The sequence below is a fragment of the Candoia aspera genome, chromosome 13, assembly GCF_035149785.1.
Source record: "Candoia aspera isolate rCanAsp1 chromosome 13, rCanAsp1.hap2, whole genome shotgun sequence".
NCBI lineage: Eukaryota > Metazoa > Chordata > Lepidosauria > Squamata > Boidae > Candoia > Candoia aspera.
Window position 1 is genome coordinate 2331181 of NC_086165.1, and position 22486 is coordinate 2353666.

The following is a 22486-nucleotide window of genomic DNA, read 5'->3' on the forward strand; positions in this document are numbered from 1 at the left end:
TTTTTCCCTTTTTTCCCCCTTATTTAAATATGATCGGTGGGGGGAGGGAACCCCAGATATTGTTTTCTTTCAGCAGTTCCCACAAGGGCATTAGACCCAGAGGAGAAATTTCTTTGGGTCCTGCTTGAACGGAAACCACGCTAATCCACACTTCCCAAATGAATGTGCAAAGCAAAACACTTCAGTTAATGCAGCTCTCTGATCAAAAATAAGTGTGCGTTAGGAACAGGTATCTGTTCCTTTCTTTTGTGTTTTTTGTATTGTTACCTGTTTTCAAATGGTTTTAGCAACTTGCAAACCGCCCAGAGTCACTGGGAGTGAGTTGTTGTCGTTGCTGTTGTTGTTGCTGTTTGAAAAGGAATGCTTATGAGTTTGCAAAATATATGTTTGGAGATGGCTGCAATTTTCATGCATGGGAAGATGCACACAACAACGCTGAGATTCATTTATTCATTTATAAATTTATTCACCGCCTATTTCCACCTCATGGGGGACTCTGGGTGGTTTGCAGTAAAATGGACATCTTTTCAGTGTCCCTTGAAAAAAATGCAAACGTCACAGGAAATGCAACAAAAGGTTTCATCAATCCTCTTCCATGAAGGAACTATTTTATGAGGTCAACAGGGGCTGCGGTCCTCAAAAGCCAAAACAGAATTTGGTCATACCATAATTATGTTTTAAAAAAGCAAAAGCTCCTGGCAGTACGATACCTTCCTAGTCTAAAGATTTCAGAAGTCAATCAGCAGCAGTGACTCTATGAGAAAAGGGAATTATTTCTGTTTCACTATTAAGAGTCCACTGGAGTTGGGCAAAATAATAATAATAATAATAATAATAATAATAATAATAATAATAGTAGTAGTAGTAGTAGTAGTAGTAGTAGTAATGGACATTGCAATACCTGGAGACAGCAGAGTAGAAGAGAAAGAACTGAAGAAAATCACAAAATACAAAGACCTGCAAATAGAAGTAGAACGACTGTGGCCAAAGAAAGCAAAGGCAACGTGGGTGCAATTCCAAAACATCTGGAGCATCATTTGAACACCACCAGCATTGACAAAATCACCATCAGTCAATTGCACAAGACAGCTTTATTAGGAACAGCTCACATCTTGCAATGATACCTTTAATGCTATCAAACAACAACATCTGCCTATCCCAGGTCCTTGGGAAGGACTCGATAGGTGGACAAAACTGCCAAATCCAGTCTAAACATCTGGCTGACTGTGCAACCAACAATGTTGTTGTTTATTTGTTTAGTCGCTTCCGACTCTTCGTGACTTCATGGACCAGCCCACGCCAGAGCTTCCTGTCGGTCGTCAACACCCCCAGCTCCCCCAGGGACGAGTCCGTCACCTCTAGGATATCATCCATCCACCTTGCCCTTGGTCGGCCCCTCTTCCTTTTGCCTTCCACTCTCCCTAGCCTCAGCATCTTCTCCAGGGTGTCCTGTCTTCTCATTATGTGGCCAAAGTATTTCAGTTTTGCCTTTAATATCATTCCCTCAAGTGAGCAGTCTGGCTTTATTTCCTGGAGGATGGACTGGTTAGATCTTCTTGCAGTCCAACAAGTCCAACTCTCAGAATTTTCCTCCAACACCACAGTTCCAAAGCATCGATCTTCCTTCTCTCAGCCTTCCTTACGGTTCCTTATCCTTACGACCAACAATAATATTCCTATTTTTGCAACTGCCTCAGTAGATGGTATTATTTGCTTCTGGACTGTATCAAATCAAAAGGGCCTGGATGGGGGCACCCAAATATTCACCCGTAGGTATGTTTGCACACAAAAAGACACACCTATTATCCTAACAACTCCCTGCAAGCAGAAAAGCAGATAGTCAAGAAGGATTTCCCCTGACATGCTCATTTTCTGTGTGCCGTGATTTCTTTTCCCTTCTTTCTCTCTGGTGGGAAAGAATTAAGTCATCAGATTTTCTCCTCCTGCAGGGAGCAAGGATAATCCAGAAATAGCTTTAGCACCTCAGCTGGGGGATGATGTTGCGCTGCTTCTGTGTTTGCGCATCAGAAGCGCCAAGATGACCGCCTGTTTGGTCGGACTGCGCGAGGCGCCTGCGCGTCCCCCACCCCCTGTGGACCGAGATCCAGCTGTCGTTCTGCACGAATCAATCCCCAAAGCAGAGGAAGGCCGAACCAGGCAGGTACTTACATTGAACTCGCAGAGATCAAGGCTGTCCAGGCTTTTGCTGCGATGGGTCCGACCCTTTATCCTTCTCAGCGAAGGCTTCCCTTGGCTTACGCTACAATTCGAACCGCTGGGGTTTTCGGAAGAGGGGGTGACCCTGAGAAAGAGGGGGAAAAGCTGCATTTCAGGCGGTTTCTTTTTCAAGAAAGCAGACACCTCAGTCCCCTACGATGACTCGAAAAAGGACTCGATGCTTTTTTATCTGGGCAGAACTCTAGCCTAAATACCAGGAGGTGAAATAAATGGAGGGTTTTTCCCCCTTCTTTATCCCTCTGGGTTATATCCACGCTACTCTGGTGCATCCACTTTTGCTGGATTTCAGAACATGCCCCCCCCCCAATTACTACAGGATTCAACATGGGGGAGGCCTCATCGCTACATTACTCACTCAATAATAGCAACAAATATTGCCAACCCAAGATATATGGAAACCAGCAAGCCATGGGTTGATGCACCTCTCTTTTTCATACTTCGCAACTGACCCCAAGATCTGGGGTGGGGGAGAAGGAAGGGGGGCATCCCCAGCCACTTGCAAGGCCCTACACACCCACCCCAACAGAAGCAAGGGGGGGTCTTTCCTCCCATTTTCCAGCCCAGCCAATGGGGATAATGTGGACCGATATCCCCCCATCAGAACAATGGAATGGAAACGCCCCCTACCTTTCCAAATGGCAAGGGGGGCCCAACAGGGGAGCTTGTTGGGAAAAACCTAAATAAATAAACAAACAAACAAAACCAAGGAAAGGGAGATCAGTGGATCAGTCACCCCTTCAACTAAGCTCTGGAAAGGGACACTTCCGAGCCGAACTCTACCAGTGGAATTTTCTTTGCATCGCCCTCAATCCTGGTAGAGACCTCAGCCAGGTATGCTGCCCCCCTCCATCAGTAAATCTGGGGGTGAAGACTGAGGGCTAGATAAGGCTGTATCTTTAAAGACTCATTAAAGGAAAAAGGCACCTGTCCAGCTTTATCTCTTGCATAAATAAATACATTTCCCAGTCATTCTGACCAGTTCTATTTACAATTTTTTACCTTCAGAACCACGTGATCCTGTTGGGCAGCAACCATTTCTATATCGTATGCAAAATGCGCAGCCGACTAATCGACTCATCCAGTTAAACTCATGATTTGCACTCGTCCATAATACATGTAACCTGTTCTACATTATTGGGTTTTATTATGTACTGGTCATTGACTGCAATAAAGATTTTTCTTCTTATCACCTGCCTATTGCAAAGTTGTGCTGGACACAAATCTCTTTCCTACATAATGCAGGAGTTCTTTCTCCCCTTCACCACTGGAGGTTGCTCATCTTCAGATTTTATTTATACTTATATTTATATATTTAATTTAAAAGAAGTTAAGTAATGCTTCAGCAGTGCTTACAGGGTGGCTTATAAAAACATGGTGAGATGCTAAGAGATAAAACATAGTGACTAGACCTTGCAACCGTCAGCAAACAGCCCACCAAGGCTTATGAGGTCCCACCAAGCCCGTTTCCCACGTCCATAAACATAAACTGCTTGTACAAAGTCCAGATTTACAACCTCTGTGAAAGAAATTGACGTTCAGTTCCACTGGCCAAAGAATTCTAATGCCACCCTAGAGGGAAGTTAATTTGGTGATTGATACGTTTTATATAAATCTCCTCTTGCCTTCATAAAGAGTTGCATTTTATTTATGATGACCTTCTGGCATGAACAAGGGAAGTAAAAAAGGCCACACAAATTATACAGGGCAGGAAAGGGGCCAAGCCTAAGCTTCTTTTGAAAGTTAAATATTAAATTGAAAGAGAGCTACAGGGGAACCCCAATTTTCTCCTAGGATACAAGGATGCTTGGTGTGTCTTCTTGTCTAGGTTGATAACAAACGTATGGGGGAAACCTTCATTGCCCTTGACTCCTTGTTACATTCCCAGGATGGTTTTAGCCAGCATTGGTGGATAAAAGGTTGCATACTGTGCCTTCTGCCCTGCCTCCAAAGGTTATCTTCTTAAAACCAACCAGAGTGATGGAAAATCCAGTTTAGCAGCTATGGTTCTGTAGTTCCAAGTTCTAAAGCACCAGGTGAGAAGAAGGACACTACAGTTTGTGTCATAAAGCCAAAAAAAAAAATTGGAGACACACACCTTCTGACCCTGAATGTACTCCAAGAACTAAAAATGATGGGCAATCATTTGCAAGCAACGGTGGGTCTTTCAGAGCCAGTGGAGGTCAAACCAAGTCACTGCAGGGAAAGGAATAATAAATTTGCCTTTGCTATGGAGCAAAGTCATCCAAGTGTCTTTAGGTTGTCTTGAGATAGAAACTGGATCATTAGAACACAAGGAGAGTCCTACTGGATCAGCCCCAAGGCTGCTGATTGTCACAGTGTCTCATCCCAATTTGACTTTGGAAGGCCTGCAAACAAGGCATGATGAATGGCCATCTCCAACCATCGCTTGCCCTTTCAACTGGAGGCAGTCAACAGCCATCTTGAGCAGTGGCCATTCATGGCCTTATTTGGCAGGAGTTGGTCTACTCCCTTTTTTAAAGCCATCTAAACCCACAGCTGTTGCTGCATCTTCTGGCAGAGAATTCCACAGGTTTGCTGGGCACACCAGATCCTGCTCTTGGTCCAGCAAGCTTCAGATGATCTCTTTTAGGTGTGAGAAGCCCAAAGTCCTGATCACATCCCTGCTTCTTGCAAATCATCACACACAACACAAAGCTGCTCCCCTCTTGATTAAAATGCAACACTCAATGTATTTAAGAGTTTTTTTCCAAACCAGCTATTGACAAAGCAGTTAACTTAACAAGACAATAATGTGAACACGCATTAATTACACAAATCAGATGTCCACCCTCAGACCCAAACAAACAAAGCTGACCAAATGAAAAAAGGTAACATTGACTGTTTGCAGTGATGTTTCCAATAACATCCAAGGGCTATTTCAATAAGGAAGGGGGAAAAGAGAATGTTTCTTATAAAATCTTGCTTTTAAAATTAGATGGAGCAGTTTTCTTATTGGATTCACACTACATTGGAGATATATATCAGGGTGCAATCCTAGAGACTCCAGGAGGGTGTCCCAGGATCAACAGAAACTCTGCATTTCTCTCTGCTGCAGATGGTCCTCCTTTCATCAATGGTGGAATGTTCTACCACACCATCCCACCATGGAGCATCAGTGACCGGAAGAAAAGAAGATGGATGGATTGGCCAAGCTTTTCAATCTGTATCTCTGAAGTCTTGGGTTCTGCCAATGTACCCCAGAATAGGGGACCTCGTATAACACATTTGCCCCACAGGTCATTGTTACCTTATTAAAGTGATAGAAGGTGGGAATTTCAAAGAAACACCAATGTCAGGGGGAAAGAAGAAGCTATTGCAGCATCATCTGAGGAGGCTTCAGAACTGGGGGTTCTTCCATCACTGATACCCTGTCCCCAAATGGTTCTGTCTCTTGCACAATATAGAACTCAGAACACGGAAGTCTCATACAGCTACATTCTAAAACATGTTTAGCATCAGTTTGATGCCGCTTAGAATTCAGATGTCAGCAGGCTGTTTTACCATTTCAAGACTAGGTTTTTAGAGGAGCAGCGGTTGCAATATCAGATCTGTGGGCCACACCACCGAGAGCCACAAGCTTCACATTGATCAGAATTGGTTCGTCTTCCTGAGAAGAGAAACCAGGGCCCATTCTTACCGTTCACTCCCTTCTATTCCTCTGCAGTTATCTAAAATCATGGGTAGATGATGTCATGGGAGTCTGTGGGGAGATGACACACATGTCGTTGTGTGTCATTGCACAACTAACACAATTTACATACTTGCATGGGACAGCATGACTGGACCAGGGCCAACGATAAAAGCACGCCATTCACTCGATGACATCAAGGCACACACGTGATCATTTGGATGGGCTACCATGGCTTGTAACAGCTCCCCAGGTGTCACATGCAAATAGTATCTGAACGCAACGTGGAAAACAAGATAGCAAAATGAAGTTCATTCTCTCAGTCAGGTCTAGGGGGGCATCTTACCGGAAAGATTGGACATTGGAAGAGGCAACGTTAATGAAGCCAGAAGGGCTGCTGGAGGTGGGGGGGGGGAGCTTGGGGAAAAAGGGGGTTTATTAGTGAAATTATACAATAAACAGTGGGGAAGTTGGGGTCCTGTCTTTTGTTAGGGAAACTACAGATTAATTGTGCAGGTGGTGCGTCTTCATGGAAATGCATTGATTCTTGAGATGTTTTGAAAATGGGACAGCCATCAGAGAAGGTGGGAACAAGCTCTCCTTCCCCAAGAAACTGGAATCCAGGGCTTTATACAAAGAAACACAAAATAAAAATAAAAATATGACAAATAGATAGATGATAGATGGATGGATGGATGGATGGATGGATGGATGGATGGATGGATGGATGGATAGATAGATAGATAGATAGATAGATAGATTAACTTCACAAGCAAGCTGTCCTTGAAAAGCTTGTTTCTGTTCTGTCTATAGAGATAATTTGGTGCCACGGCTGGATTCCAGCTCCTTCTGCACTCAGTGTCTTTTTCTGTATTTCCACTGAGATGTGGGAGCCTCATTGCAGAAGTGGGAGCTGTCATTAAAGAAGGTCCATGACAAAATGCCAGGAAGAGTTACAGCAAAGACGTAGGCTGTGGCCATCTCCCACTGCTCCCATCCGTTCAGCCACAAGGCCGGGAGTGACACCAAATCTCCGGCTTCTGCTTCGGCTCTGCAGGCAGCTGCTTACAGCCAGAAGTCAAAATTCCAACAACAGCAACAACCACAACAGTCTTTGCTGCAGTCATTAACCAGCACAAGGTAAAATTCCAAGTGTGGAGCCAACACGGATAATGATGGCTCTCACATGACCCCGCCCCTCAAATGCTGTTGTTACTCAGATCTGACCTCCACGTCTGTTTAATCTCTTCTTCTTCACCCTGCCTTCTATCCTCCAGCCTTTCCCAAGTCACAACACATCAAATGCCAGATCTTTTCACCGCTGGAGCAAAAAGGATCAAGTCAGGAAGGCTCAACCACGATCGGTACACTTCACTCTGATTCCCCCAAGGAAAAGATGAGGGCTTCTCCAGCCACTCCACTGAGACGTTTCCATAATTGCTTCTCATCATCACGAGAACAGGGTCATGCTCGTGTCAAAAGCAAAAGGGACAATGTTCTCAATGCAGTCCCACTGTAGGTCATGTTGATGCTGACGTTCTAGGTATACATAAGCAGGATGTCATGAGTGCGGATGGTGAGCAGGAGGAGGCCCCTATCCAGGGAGGAAAACGCATGCGTAGTTTAGAGGCTTTGAACTTTCCTTCGAAGAAACTCAGAGCAGACCCACCTTGAGTTTGGGGGTTTATCTGTCTGGATTTTTCCCACACTTCTTCAGTTGGGTAGGACTTTCTGTCTACAGTAGCAGTTAATAAAACACTAGAGACTTTCTCCTCGTCTTGCTGTGGTCCTTGCTTAGTCAGGACACCGGACTCCTCTTCAGCATGGTGGAGAGCGAAGAAAGTGACAGCAGCCAGGATGATGGGCCTGGATGGTCATCTGCCTAAGAAGCTCTAGTGGTGGATCCTGCACTGAGCAGGGGTGAGGGGTCAACCAGATGACTTCTAAAATCCCTTAGAGCTCTACTGTATGTTTCTATGATTTTCTGGCTAATCACTCAGCTGCCTGTAGGGATTCCTTCTGTCGAGCTCGCCTCAGCGGTCAACGGGGACGCAATCTTTCTCCAGCAAAGATGGGCACCCTGAGGGGAGAGGAACTCTTATTGGATCGTTCTGCCTGTCCAACAGTCTAATTTTAGCGTTTTGTTTCTATAATCCTCTCTCTTTAATCCCCTCTATTTCCAGCGTACAGTTTGCAGAGGTGTGACTTAGGCCGCTTTGAGCAAAAGAGAAGCACCATCAGAGATCTGCAGGGATCCACACAATCTTTAGGGAAGCCCCCCACAAGAGCAGGAAACTTCCAAAAGATGTGCGGTGAAGTGCTACAGCCTGAATATTGGGGGAAGGGGGGAGGGCAGGAGAATCGGGGCGGGGGGACTGAATGTCACAACCCAGAAAGAGAGATGGCTGGAGGAAAAATGGCATCTTGCCACATTTGATCACAGTGCCTGCCTCTCTTTCCTACTGCAAAAGGGGGGAAAAAAGAGGAATATTCAGGGAGTATCGTTAACACATTCATTCCCTGTGCCAGGAATTAATACTGTCCTTCAGTCTCTAACAATTCGAGGGATTGGAGAGGGAAACCCAAATTGAAAGACTAATTGCTTCGTAAATAAATGACTGACCTGGGAGAAGCTTAAACTGCGCATCTCAGACGGTATTTATTGGAATCTCAGACTAAATGTTCCATAATGGAGGCATAATTAATGGAACATGTCTGCCAAGAATATCTCATTTCATTGAAAGATGACACACTTTCAGGGACACATGGACAAGTTTAAGATGGGTGGACTTCAACTCCCAGAATTAGAGAAGTATGGACTGAAACGCCCATCACTGGTGGGGAGCATGGTCTCTGAGCAAAGCCAGGGCACGTGGAGTTGTCATTCAACCACAACTGGAGGACGCCAAGCTAGAGAACAGTATTTCCAACCCAGAGCCAAGTTTCATAATGGCGAGGTAGGAAAGGCAGCCTGACTTCTGTCTTGCACCTTTGTAGACCCGGTCATGTGCCACGGTGCGCAGGAACTGGGAATAAGGCTCCAGTTTGGTCTAGTGGTTAAGGCAACGGCCTTAAACCAGGAGGCTGTGAGTTCTAGTCCTGCCTGAGGCATGAAAGCTGGCTGGGTGACCTTGGGCGGGTCCCTCTCTCTCAGCCCAGCCCACCTCACAGGCTTGTTGTTGTGGGGAAAATAGGAGGAAGAAGGAGTATTAGGTATCTTCACCGCCTTGAGTTATTGATAAAAATAATAAAAAGGTGGGATAGAAAATAAATAAAATACATAAAATAAATAAACCACTTACTGAAGCCAAGAAAAACAGAAGTAGAGGGGTGTCTGGACACCAAACTCCAACAAAGGAAGGTTGGAGAAGACAAGGTGAAGGGAAGACAGGAACGTCGTTTGTCAACATCTGAAAGGCTGCAGGGCTGGCGATGGGGCAGATGTGGTCTCCGCTGGGGCAGCAACAGCCCGCCTTGCCTCATGGTGGGCTTTCTTCTGGGGTGGGGTGTATTTAACAAATGGATCCGGTATGTAGATGACACTTTTGTCATAATACAAAAGAAACAACTGGAAGAAACCCACAAAACCATCAACAACATCTTTAATGGAATAAAATTCACAAGGGAGGAAGAAAACAACAACTCACTACCATTCCTGGACATCCTCATCAGTAGAGGAAATGATGGCAAGTTAGAAACACAAGTCTACAGGAAAGCTGCCCACACCAACCAAGCTCTCCACTACCAAAGCGACAATCCAACCTCCCACAAGAGAAGCTGTGTAAAAACATTATTTAGATGAGCACTTACACACTGCAGCAACCCAGAACACCAGAAAAAGGAAAAAGATCATCTGTACAGCATCTTCCAATGAAATGGATACCCGCTCAACTTTATCAAAAAGTGCCTCATCACTCAACCCACTACAACCCAACCAGTGGAAACTATGAAAAGGATAACACTGCCATACATCAGAAACATCTCCGAAACCACCAACAGACTGTTACAGCCACATGGCATCACCGTAGCATGTAAACCAACTAAAACTCTTCAAAACATATTAAGCAACCCAAAAGACCCAATAGCCCAAGAAGAAAAAACAGGAGTTATTTACAACATACAATGCAAAGACCATAACAGCCACTATGTAGGACAGAGAGGCAGAAGACTAGCAGAGCGCATCCACGAACACCAACTGGCAGTCAGAAGACACGATGAGAACTCCTTAGTCTCACCACACACGGACAGACTCAACCATACTTTCAACTGGGAAACGGTGAGCATCCTAAACCAAGCCAAATCCAAAAACGCCAGGGAATTCCTGGGAGCCTGGCACTCAGACAGAGCAGCCATCAACAGACACATAGAGGTAAACAACATTCACGTACCATTCCAAAGAGACAGTGGAAAAGCCCAAAGACCAGAGCACTCCCTTGCCAGCCATCAACACCCAGATATGCAAAAATCCACACTAGGATTAACACCAGATGAACCATCAAACAGCACAATACACCCTAATCAAGGAACGATCAGCTCAGGCAATCAACCCAGCAGCAAACAAGAGCCCAATCAAGGAACTCCCAAGGAGAGAACAACACCCCCACCAGCACAAGCGGGGCAAGCCACGGTCTATAAACTGAGAGCAAGGCCCTCTCCCTCTTTGCACTGAAGATGTTGCCTAGTCTGGCAATGAAACGTCTGCAAGGAAACGACCAGGCTCAGAGAGCACCCAGGACGCCACAGTTCAACCCTGAGCTACAAATATTCGCTTTAGTTGGTATTTAACAAAGGCCAGAAAATCATCTACCATGATTGCCTTTCCTGCAAGGTTGGATCTCCAAGATCCTGTGACAAGGCCCAGAAAAATGAAGGTGTCTGGTAAATAGTTGTTGGGACATAAACCAGGATGTATTTCCCCCATGTAAATCTGTGTTTTTCAAACTTGGCCACTTTAAGATGGGTGGGCTTCAACTCCCAGAATTCCCCAGCCAGCCATGCTGGCTGGGGAATTCTGGGAGCTGAAGTCCAGCCATCTTAAAATGGCCAAGTTTGAAAAACACTTGTAAACAATCAGATATATTTCTTATTTCTGTCTTGCTATGAGCTATGCATTAAGGACTGCTCTGGGCAAATGTTTCCAAAAATATTTCCACGGGCTGCATTGACCTCATCTTCATGGAGGCGACATTCCTGATTCACCACTGCTAAAGAGATCACTATCTGACAGTCCATTTAAGTGAACGACCTCCATCATGAATGCCCAGCAACAGACTCACACATCTGTCCTCTTGCACAGGGTGAGGCAGAAATCCTCCCATTTGGGCCACTTCAACCCCACAGATTTATTTTCAGGGCCCTTCCAACTTTTTAAAAACGAGAGCAGAAAGATAAACAGTGTTTATCCAAGAATGGAACAACTATTTCAAGGCAGGCAGGAAGGGATATCTTGAGGCAGAGAGTTCCAGGGTTGAATATTGCTCCTGGAAAAGTCCTTTTCCTCATTCCAACCAGGATCAAGTCATCTCTCTGTCTCCTTTCTAAGATTTCTGCCTTACCATGAATGGTGCCTCCTGCTTCATCCAGACCAGCACCCTGGATTTTATCTCCTAGACAAGCCATGTATCTGAATCCAAGAACAAACCCCAGTTTCCAATTCTGGTTTGTTAAGAGGGGACAAATCAAAGCTTGTGGTTTGGATAATATGACAAATGAGCCACAAAATATGTTTTCATGGGTTGTAAACTAGCCTGATAAGGGAAGCCACATGAGGAAGACTGGTCAAAAACACACTTTGTTCATGGTAAGGATCTGACTAAGAAAGATGTGAGCCTGTCCCACACTTTTGGTTGAGGTTTTTTTAGCAATGTTGGTTTATCATAATGTGCAAGTCCTTTGCAGAGATTCATAACACAGATTTCTATAATCTAGGATGCTTCCTTAGAGCAGGTTAGATAATTTGCACATTCAAGTCAGGATTCAGGATTCACAGCTGTTTTCCAGGACTTCAGGTCAGCTGAGACCCACCTGGAGATGCCAAAAACCCTTCTCTTGCACCTTCTGCTCTAACAGTAAGTCACAGAGACGTAAGTATGAAATGCCTAAGCTGGCCTGCCATTACCCACTCAAATTGGACTACACCTCCCAGGATTCCTCACTTGCAAACTCAAGTGAGGCCTTGGGAATTCTGGGAGATGGAACCCAAAACATCTGGGAAAGGCCAACCTAACTGATATCATTAGTGGAGTCCTGGGTGCTCTCTGAGCCTTGTTGTTTTCTTGCAGACATTTCGTTGCCAGACTAGGCAACATCTTCACACTGAAGATGCTGCCTGGCCTGGCAATGAAACGTCTGCAAGGAAACAACCAGGCTCAGAAAGCACCCAGGACTCCACAGTTCAACCCTGAGCTACAAATATTCGCTTCGATTGATGACATCATTAGTTTTGGTTTCAACTTAAGAAGACGGGGAAAACTCCTTCCTTTGAAAAGGATAAGAGCTGGAAGATTGATGCTTCCTACTATTATAGGCTATAAGGACTTACCAAGATAGAATTGTGCCTCTCAGGGGCCTCTAACTGCTGCCAAACAGGAGAACCATACCACGGTAGGAAAACTGTCCCTGGGAACCAATCTGGAGACCCTCCCCTTCATTTTCTTCCTAAATGGCTTTCCTACAGTCACAGCTTCAACACTGGCAGCCTACAGGAAAAAACAGATTTCCCCATCTTGTGTGAGAATGACCCACAAGATAAAAATAATAGAGCTTTCAGTGTCCCAATGGGCAAGATGCGTCTAGCTTGGAGGAAATTAGAGTGGCAGATGTTCCACGAAGGGACCAAACAGTAGCTGCTACCTTTCCATTTTTCATTCCAATGGATTCAGAAGGATTATCTGCACCCACAAAGCCTAAGCATTTTAAATCTTTATTTTTAATTTTATTATTATGTGATTTATTTTACTAGCAAGTAAAACACAGTTTTGACCTCCTCTGGTATTTCTCTTTGCAAATAATATCATTTTGCTCCTAAAACTCAAAAGAACAACTGTAAACTAAATCTTCCTTCAAATGCTACATTTTTTGTTTAATTTCTAATGTTCACCATCTATTTTCATAATGTAGGATGGGAAAACTTTTATTTTGTGGATAAAAAAGGATTGCACCGTCCATTTTCCATTTAAGCACAGGGGTTTTTATGTTGATCAAGTCCTGCTGTTCCACAAAAATGCCACTCAAATCAGTTCTAGTAAACATAAGACGCCATGAATTTTCCTATCCCCTGTGCAATATACATTCGACTGGTTTTGAGGATAATTGTGCTTTTAGAAAAGAGAGTCCTACAGAGGAAAATGATGTGAAAAACCACAAGGAAGACTGAGTGAGAAAAATGACTAGCAGTGCAATCTCATACATATGTATTCTATCTATAGATATACGGGTGTGAGATAAACCAAACCCAAAACTGGAATAAATAGCAGTAATGATGGATTTTGTTCAGAAAGAGGTCCTGTTGAGTTTAGGGAGCGTAAGTTCCAGATTCCCCAGACCAGCGTTTCTCGACCTTGGCCACTTTAAAATGGGTGGACTTCAACTCCCAGAATTCCCCAGCCAGCATATGTTGGCTGGGGAATTCTGGGAGTTGAAGTCCACCCATCTTAAAGTGGCCAAGGTCGAGAAACACTGCCCTAGACTTCTATGTGCTTCTTGCTTTCTAACTGCAGATGTCACTCAGACCACCCTGCATCCCTTCCTTCAACAGACTTTTAAAACATAGATTGTAAATGGGATATAATCTGATTAAACACACCTGAGCTTCACAACAACAACAGATCAGCTCCAACGCAACACATCTGTGTGCCAAGAGTTGACAAGGATGGTTCTCTACGGTTTCGTTCCCAAATTCTCATTGTCCAGGAAACTACTGCGCAAAGCCGCAGCATGGCCCAAAAGTTCCCCAGAAGAGAACAAACTCTGAAGAAGTCCCAAACTCTGAAACTACTTTGTGCTCAGGTTTTTTTCCCTTACCCGTCAAACCTTATCACAAGCACAAGAGATGGGAAGACACTGGCAGGGCAAAGTTAACTACAGGCAGTCCTCACTTAACAACCACAGTTGGGACCGGAATTTCGGTAGGTAAGCGAAGCAGACATTAAGCGAATCCAACTTGATTTTATGATCTTTTTTGCCATGGTCATTAAGTGAACTACATGGTCGTTAAGTGAATCGCATGGTTCCCCGTTGATTTTGCTTGCCAGAAGCCGTCTGGGATGGGTGATCACATGACCCCAGGATGCTGTGAAGGTCATAAATGTGAACCAGTTGCCAAGCACCCAAATCATGATGATGTGATGGCAGGGATGCTGCTATGGTTGTAAGTGTGAGGACCGGTCGCAAGTCAGTTTTTCCAGCACCGTCGTAAGTCTGAACCCTAAATGAATGGTTGTTAAGCGAGGACTACCTGCATCACCTCATCTTTCCTGCACATTTCAAACTACAATTACAATACTGGAACATCCCTTGTAAACCACTGACTTTTCAAGGGAAGAACCTTCCCAGACATTCTGGGGATGAAAGGCCCTCCCCTGCACCCTATAAACTTTTTAAGGAGGGATCAGCTGATAGATTCCTTACCCGCCCAGCACATCGATCCCAATCCTCCTCAAATAATTTTAAACTGGTCGCTAGAAGGTAAAAACAGGCCTTGGGGGGGGGGGGGCACCGCCAGCAGAAGACCAAGGAGAAGGCAGTCTGCACTTCCAAAGGTTGCTCGAGCAGCGAAGCGCCTCGGAGGACCAAAATCAGGGGCGCCTCGCTGGACCCTCTTTCGCTCATCCTCCGGAGGAAGGACAAGGGGGAGGCGGCTGCAACCTACCAGGAATCCGAAGAGCGAGCGAGAAGCGGGTGCTTCCGACTGGATGATCGGCTCTTCGCTATTCTCTACGCCTTCCGAGCGATCCCGGATCGCGGCACGCTCGCGGGGAGTCCTCTGCCGCCGGTCCACGGCCCGTCCGGTGGCGGCCAGTCCCGTCCAAAGCCTCTCTTCCCTCGCCAGGCCCCGAACTTGCCTTCGCCCCCTGGAAAGTCCCCTCGAACGTGCCAGGGAGGAAGCGGGCAGGGCATCTGGCGGGGGCGGCCTGGGTTTGCTGCCATCGCCCCCCTGATAACATCTGGCAAGGACTTTGAGGCTCCCCCGGACTTTCTTCCACCCCCTTCGTTCCGAAGACCCCAAACCAGGGCCGAGCTGCTGGAAGCCACCCTCCCTGCCCCTCGGGGGAGCGCCGGGGGCCCGTGCCATCCGACCACGCCAGGACTCCCGCCCGGCCGGCCGCGTCTGGCCTGCCAGCCCCCCGCCCCCCCCCCCGCCATGCCCAGCGGAGCGAAGGCCCCCGGCTGGGAGGAGGGGAGCCGGTCAGCCGCCCCCAGCAGCTGACGGGGGGTGTCCCCGGGGTTCCAGCCAGGCTCGGCCGGGGGAAGGGCCCGCCTGGGCCTGCCTTGGCACTCGGGCTCCGCATCCGCTCCGGGCCCCCGGCGGCGTGGCGGGCGAGCGGGACGGAGGGGTCGGGAGGGCGAGGGGCGGCGGCGGGAGGGGGGGATGTGGTCCCTCTGTTGGGGGTCCCGGTGCCCCCTTTCCCGGCAGCTCCGGGGCAGGAACGCGCCCGGCGGCTCCCGCCACCGAGGACCGGCTCCGAGGCCGGGCGGGGAGCGAGCGGGCGAGCGGGCGAGCGGGGAGCCCGTTGCCGGCGCGCGCACAGACCGAGCCGGCCCCTCTCCCCGCGCAGCGTCCCCCGGGGGCTCCGCCCGGCGCCGGGGCTGCAAGCGGCGAGGTCCGGGCGCCCGGCGGGGATGCAGCCCCCGCTCCAGCCCGGGGAGGGGCGGCGGGGGGGGCGGCGATGCCCGGCAGGGCGGAGGTCAGCAGGCGGGTCCTCGGCCGCGGCGGCCCAGATCCAGCCGCGAGCGAGCGGGCGGGCGAGGAGCAAGCGGGCGCCCCCCCCGCCGCTTCCCGCCCCCCGCCCCGCGCGCCCGCAGCAGCAGCAGCAGCAGCAGCCGCCGCCTCCGCCTCCGCGCGGCGGGTCCTCCGCAAAGCCGCGCGCCGGCCACTCACCAGAGCTTCCTCTTTAAGGGCATGAGGCTGCCCCGGTTGGAGGCGGTCACCCCGATGGCCATCTGCAGGACCGTCAGGTACTTCTGGTACTTCATCGTGCCTCCGCCGCCGCCGCCGCCGCCGCCGCCCCCCCGGTCCCCGCTGCGTCCCCGCCGCCGCCGCCGCCGCCAGAGCCGCGCCAGCCGCTGCATGCGACCATCGGGTCTGATTTCCAGGCATCCGCCGCCTGCCCTGCGCCGCGCGCCTCCCCCTCCCCCTCCCCGCGCCGCGCGCCCTCCCTCCCTGACCCCCCCCCCGCGCTCCAGCTCGCGCGCTCCGCCACCGCTGCCCGCCCCGCCCGTCCGCGGTCGCGCTCCCACCTGGCCCGCCCGGGCTCGGTTCCGCTTCCTGCGCGGGCATTCACACGTGCCCTGCGCGTGGACGCCGGCTTGCAGGTGGGAAGGGAACGGCCCGGATGCAACCTCCTCTCCCTCTCCCCCCGCCCCCCCGCTCCGGGCAGCCTCTCTCGCCCCCGAAGGGCCAGCTTCCCTGCTACAAACTTCGGGGCTTCTCCTTGCCTTCCCCTCATCTGATGATGGGGGCCTCCAATGGCTGCCCGCCTCCTTGGGGGGCCTTCCCAGTCCCCCTCCTGGCTCTTCTCGCAAGGGACAGAGCAGTGGCCCTTGGTTTTGGTGGCCCAGGAGGACCCATTGCAAAACGGCGGTGGGTCCCCTCCTCTCTCCTGTGTCCTCCCCAATGTCTGATGAGGCGCCACTGAACAGAACGCTTGGAAGGGGTCCAGGTCTCGGAGGCTTTGCTGCCGGTCTCCAGAGTACAGTTGTGCCAAAAATAAGCATCTTCAGAACCTGGGACACAAATCTCTTCCATGTCTTCAGCGACAAGCAGTCCGTGGCTCCACATCGTTGGATGATCTTCCAGATATAAGAAATCCGATGCGGTAACGAATACAGCCTCTCCGTGGTTCCACAGGACGTCCGCAGACAATTTGAACAGGGCCCAAGTTCTGTGTGTGGGAACTGCGTCATTTCAGACACCGATTGTTCCCCAGTGGTGCCCTTCCCAGCAGAAGGCTGAGCATAATTACTCAGGAGCAGGCCTCTGGCAAGGGATCTGGTCTTGGAGTCGGATTAGTGGCATGGGGAGTTTGCAGCTGGTTTGGGGAGGAGGCGGCCTAGAAACAGGCCTATAAAAATTAGGTGGATTTTGCACTCCCCCCCCCCCGCCTGCTTTCGGTGTGCCCTCCTAGCCCCTACACACAGACTGAAAGTTCCTGTGGTCTTTCATCTTTTCCTTTCACTTCCACATGCGCACAAAGATAGAAATGATGGGGACACCATCATTCTGGTGAAGACGGACTCTTCCATTCTCCAAAGGTGGTTGAGCTTGGCTTCTACTATCAAAGGTGGGACCCAGCTGTTCTTCCCGCATCTCTAGTGCAGAACAGGGCTGAGCTACATGATGCAGCTGGCTGACATGGTGCTTGGCATGGCTTCCTTATGGCTATCTGGGCTGAACTGCCTTGTCCTGCCTGGGACTATGGGAACTGAAGTCACACTTACGCACCTGGAAGGCAGCAAAGGAGAGGAGGCGGTTTTAGAGCATCTGACCAGGTCACAAAAACCCGTGTGTATGTCCACACTTGGCTAAGAACTCCTGAAGCCTCCCTGAAATGATTTAGCACCCCCAGCCTCACCTGGTTGTTGCAGGGATAAGATGCTAAGGGGCTTTTATACACTGCCTTCAGCTCCTTGGGGACCAAGGAGGTTCTCAAGATGTTACTCAACTAAAATTTTGCACCCTTCGCTTCATTCAAAACAAGAGACAGATGTCAGAAGTCTTTTTTGTCCAGCTCGGCATAATACAGAGGCACTGAGCCTTGTGAATCTCCAATATTATGGAGAATGTAATCAGTCCAGTCAGCATGGACAATAGCCAAGGAGGATGAAAACTGTAGTGCAAAAACATCTGGCAAGACCACCATTCCTTCCTGCTTGTACACAGCACATTTTTAATTCCCCTCTGATTGCTAATCTGCACAGCTGTGTGCACACCCCTGCAGCTGAGCAATGAAGGTCCTCATCCCCCTCCTCTGTCTGCAGCATCTTGGAGACCCCACACCCTAATAATTTTCCTTGCCCCTCTCTCCTTCCCCTGTACACCAGGACAACCTTCCTGTGAACTTGATACCCAGAGGAGACACATCAAGTGCTCCTAAGCCCTTCTCCTCTTGCTGGTCCTGGTGTACGTATGCAGGGTCTTCTATACACACTTCGGTTGCCCCTCTGCTTCCTTAGGAGCCGTGGTCTTCCACATCACTCCAGCCTCTGAGATGGACCCTCTCCATCCATCTCTGTCACACTGTCAAGCGCCACCAACTAGAGGTGCCTTCAGTTTTCCAGTTTTTTGTTATGCCCACCAGCAACTGCCCTTCCCAGCCCTCCTTCCCTCACCACGGCCATTCTTCCATTCTGTCCTGCTTTCCCCACCAGGTTCTCCCAAGAGGCCCTGGGCTCTTTTTTCCATGCTGGAAAAAGCTCTTCCCTGCTACAGCAAGTTCCTGGGACAGCGCCAGAATCTGGAGGCCAAGCTTGTCCTCTCCCTTTGCATGCCCTGTCCTCAACACGCTAATCTCATTATGGCCAGGCCCTGAATAACCCCCTTATTCTAATCTGACCATCCCCATCCCCTCTTGCCACCCTCCTGCCAGTTAGCCATAGCTATGGAGCCAAGGAACACTTTGGGGCTGCAGCACCTGGTTCTGAAGACTCGCTGCTCTGAATCCATGGGGTGGGGGATGGAGAGCAGAAACTCTGAGGGACCACAGGAACTTCTCAGGTCAAGTTCTACCATAAATGGGGGGTGGGGGGGCTAGGGTCCCATTTTTCTGCAAGGCTGTCTTGATGCTCCTCTTTGCTTTTGCTCCCTGACTTATAAAAACATGCTGAAGACTTGACCACGTTCTTGGTGGGAAGTGAGGAGGAGAATCACTATTCAGAAGGTCCAAGGCTTGGACCTGCTATCCTTATGAGAAACCTTCCATCCTTGACTGCCAGATTTGCTGAGTGGAAATCCTGACCACTCCCTGGTTCTCTTCATGTAGCTCAGAATCTAGAATTTGCTTAACCTTCCAGCTGGACCTCAACCTTTAAGAAAGCCTGTCCTGGTCGAAGGATGATAACGTTCCTTTCTGGGAAATCTTCCTGGTGTCCTTAAGCATTAGAGCAATCTGAGGAAAACAGTCATACCAACAAAAGCGAAGATCCGTTTCTGCTGCCCCAAAGGCAGCACCACATGCAGGCCTGCCTTACTCCTAAGCAATGGCTTGGGGAACAAGCCCCAGGTTCGTTTATGAATTTGTCTAGCTGGCTTGCACACAGTGGTGTCTGAATCAGGACCTTGGCAGCCCGCAGCAGCAACGGATCCTCCACCATACAAACCCCCCAGGGTAAGGTAAGCAAAAGGAACTTACTGATAGGAATGAATGTTCCTATAACAATCAATAAATATAGCCCCATTATCCATCACAGCAACAACCCATAATGACATCCTTGCACTTTCCATAACCTCTTCAGGAGAGCTTGTTTTTTTATAGCTTTTAGAAGGCCAGCGAGGACATGTTTGATCTCTGCAGGGAGGCACAGGTTCACAGAACACACCGGGCCAAATCCAAGCAAACCCCGTTATGGCTTATAGTGTCAGGCAAATCCAGCCAAATGGGCTTAAGGGTTAGGGTTAGTCACGCGCTCTTCCAAACTGATTCGGAAGGGCTTTGGACCTCTGGCAAGTGCCCCTCTGCTCTCCATGAAAGCAGCCCAAATGTTCCAGATTTCTGCCCCAGCCTGAGAAAAGATGCCACAGCTTTAAGAAGTTGACTCGTAATGTCTGAGCTTCTGGATGTTCTATTTTTCCTGATCTCCACCCTGTGCTGATACTTTATATTTCATTCTGCATTTTACTGTTAGATACCTTGAGTGCTGTTGGGCCGAAAGGTGAGGAATCGGTTGAACAAGAGAACCAAAATAAACATTGTATGGAATGTGACAGATGTTGAAATGCATTTTTACCAGCAGAATGTAAATACACTTCTGACTTCTTGCATTTCCTCTCAATTTCTAGCCCTTTGGGCACTCGCTGTCTCAATCTTCTTGGCAAATTTGATTCTAGTAATCAGAAATGTTACCTTCTGGGCTGTAGGGTGGGGGAAAAAATCCTCAGCATTTATTTTCTGCGTTTTAATTTGGATGAGATGTTCCTCTCTCTTTCAACCACATGCATGAAGAGGAAAAGAGAGAACTGGAGTTGTTTTCAGAGAAACCTTAAATGCTCCCATTAGCTCTTGGGCATTGTTGCCATTAAAGAAAACGCCTCTGCTCACAATCTTTCAGAGCTGGGCTGCGATCCAACGGAGAGTCCTGCGTCTTGATTTCTTGGGGAATCGATGGGACTCAAGTAGACATTTGCTGGAGTCTGCAGAGAGACACCCAAGGCGTGAAGGGGAGCCAAAAAGGCAGCAGGGCCAACAGCACCAGATGGGACAGAAGAAACATACTGGGAATTTCATTCCAAAAATGGCTGATGGATGCTCCTCGCGTGGGCAACCCCTGGCAGGGGACCCCTGTTCTGCGTCAGTCTCTGGTGAGAGGATTCTTGGACATCCACTGTTGAAACAAGACTACAAAGAACTTCAGAAAGCCACCTTAGGCAGAGCAAGGGCACTGGACTGAGCGTGTGGGTGCCTTCAAGCCAAGGTTGACTCCTGGCGACTGCCTGGACAAGTCCTTGCGGTTTTCTTGACAAGATTTTTGGAAGTGGTTTGCCCTGGCCTCCTCCTTCCTAGGGCTGAGAGAGGGGGACTGGCCCAAGGTGGGGGATGTACTTTCAGGCTTACAAGATTCTGTTAATGTAACCTTACAATAAAGGGGGATTAGCTCATCTGGGCGTGCTTTCCGTCTGGACTACCTCACAAGGCTGACACGTGACTCAGCGTTGATCTAACTCTTCTCCCAACCCTTCCGCACTAGGATTCCAAAGCCAGGGATTCACAGCTACAAATATAGAAATTCACCAGCAAAGCCTCCTTGGAGAGAGTGTTGAAGGCCAATCCATTCCCTGTTGGAAGGATGCTGGCCTAATGTTGTCGGTGATACACCAGCCCAACATTTGGCCTTCCAGCTACTGAATTGGCAATGTGATGGAAATTTCAAGAAAGAGAAATTAGGATCTTGGCATAACCTGTTTCAATTTGGCTGGAGATCCACATGGATAAGAGTAAGAAAGACAGAGCTGTGAGCCATTTCTGTTCCGTTGGGAAAAGGCAGAACAGCAATGGGAGGCGAAAGAGCAAACCATGATCATTGAAAGGTTTCTCTGAAATGTATTTTAGAGGCAAACATCATTAAAGATAAGGGAGGCTGTCAGTTCTGATTTCTCTGCTTCTTCATTTATCGTTCTACTGCTCCCATTCCTGGGCTAGTCTTGAGATTTGTTTTAAAAGTTTATATTAAAAAAGTGATTTGTGTGTGTTTCTCTGAATATGCACATTTTTGTCTCCAATCCCACCACTCTGCGATATTTGTGTATAGGTTTCTATAAGAGAACGTTAGGCGTTCTTTTCATAAATATAAGTCATTTTGTGCAGGTTCCCCCAACGTAATTTTGAAAACATTGGGGCACTACATTGCAAAATTTGGACAAATACACATTTTGAAGGAGAACTGGGTTTCTATTCCTCAGCTCATCCCAAAAATATGACCTTGGATCACATTCACAATCAACCTAGGTGAATTTCTCCCACGTTTATAAAAATGTGTGTTCCTCAATGAGTGTAGGTATCTTGAGGCACTTGTTCTCCGAAGCTGTCCTGTGATTCATTTTTCAGAGTGTATGACTCACAGAACCGTGCTTTCTGACTGATTCCCCTGTTTTAGAAAAGCAGTGTTAGGAGGGGAAGCATCTCTCGACTGTGGAACTAACGACTGTAAGAAGCAAAATCAGACTTGCCAAAAGGGAGAACAGAAATAAATCTGTAGACTTAATTCCTATCAGTACAGGTAGTCCTCACTTAACGACAATTGGAGCCGGAATTTTGGTTGCTAAGCAAAGCAGTCATTAAGCAAATCCAACCCAATTTTACCACCTTTTTTACAGTGGTCGTTAAGCAAATCAATGGGGGCATTAAGCAAATCACGTAGTTCCCCATTGATTTTGCTTGCCAGAAGCCAGCCGGGAAGGTCAAAAATGGTGATCACATGACTGCGGGAAGCTGCGATGGTCATAAATGCAAACTGGTTGCCAAGTGCCCAAATTGTGATCACATGACCACTGCAACAGTTGTAAGTGAGAGGACTGGTTGTAAGTTGGTTTTTTCAGCACCATCGTAAGTCTGGAACTTCACTGAACAAATGGTCATTAAGTGAGGACTACCTGTACAACTGCAGGTGTGTTGAACTGGCATCCAGCAAGGAAGAAGCAGCTGAGCAGTTCACCTACTGCCAGTGGAT

General features: G+C 48.3%; 1 protein-coding gene across 1 annotated transcript in view; it reads right to left on the minus strand.

Moving 5' to 3' along the window:
- Positions 1-1928: 1928 nt before the first annotated feature.
- The window catches only part of LOC134504900 (uncharacterized), a 35220-nt gene continuing 14662 nt past the window's right edge, over positions 1929-22486 (minus strand). Inside the window, exons 3-4 of the mRNA XM_063314335.1 lie at positions 2170-2302; positions 1929-1943 (exon numbers count right to left, since the gene is read on the minus strand). Of these exons, the coding sequence (XP_063170405.1) occupies positions 1929-1943; positions 2170-2302 (148 nt within the window). The remainder of the gene's footprint in view (positions 1944-2169; positions 2303-22486) is intronic.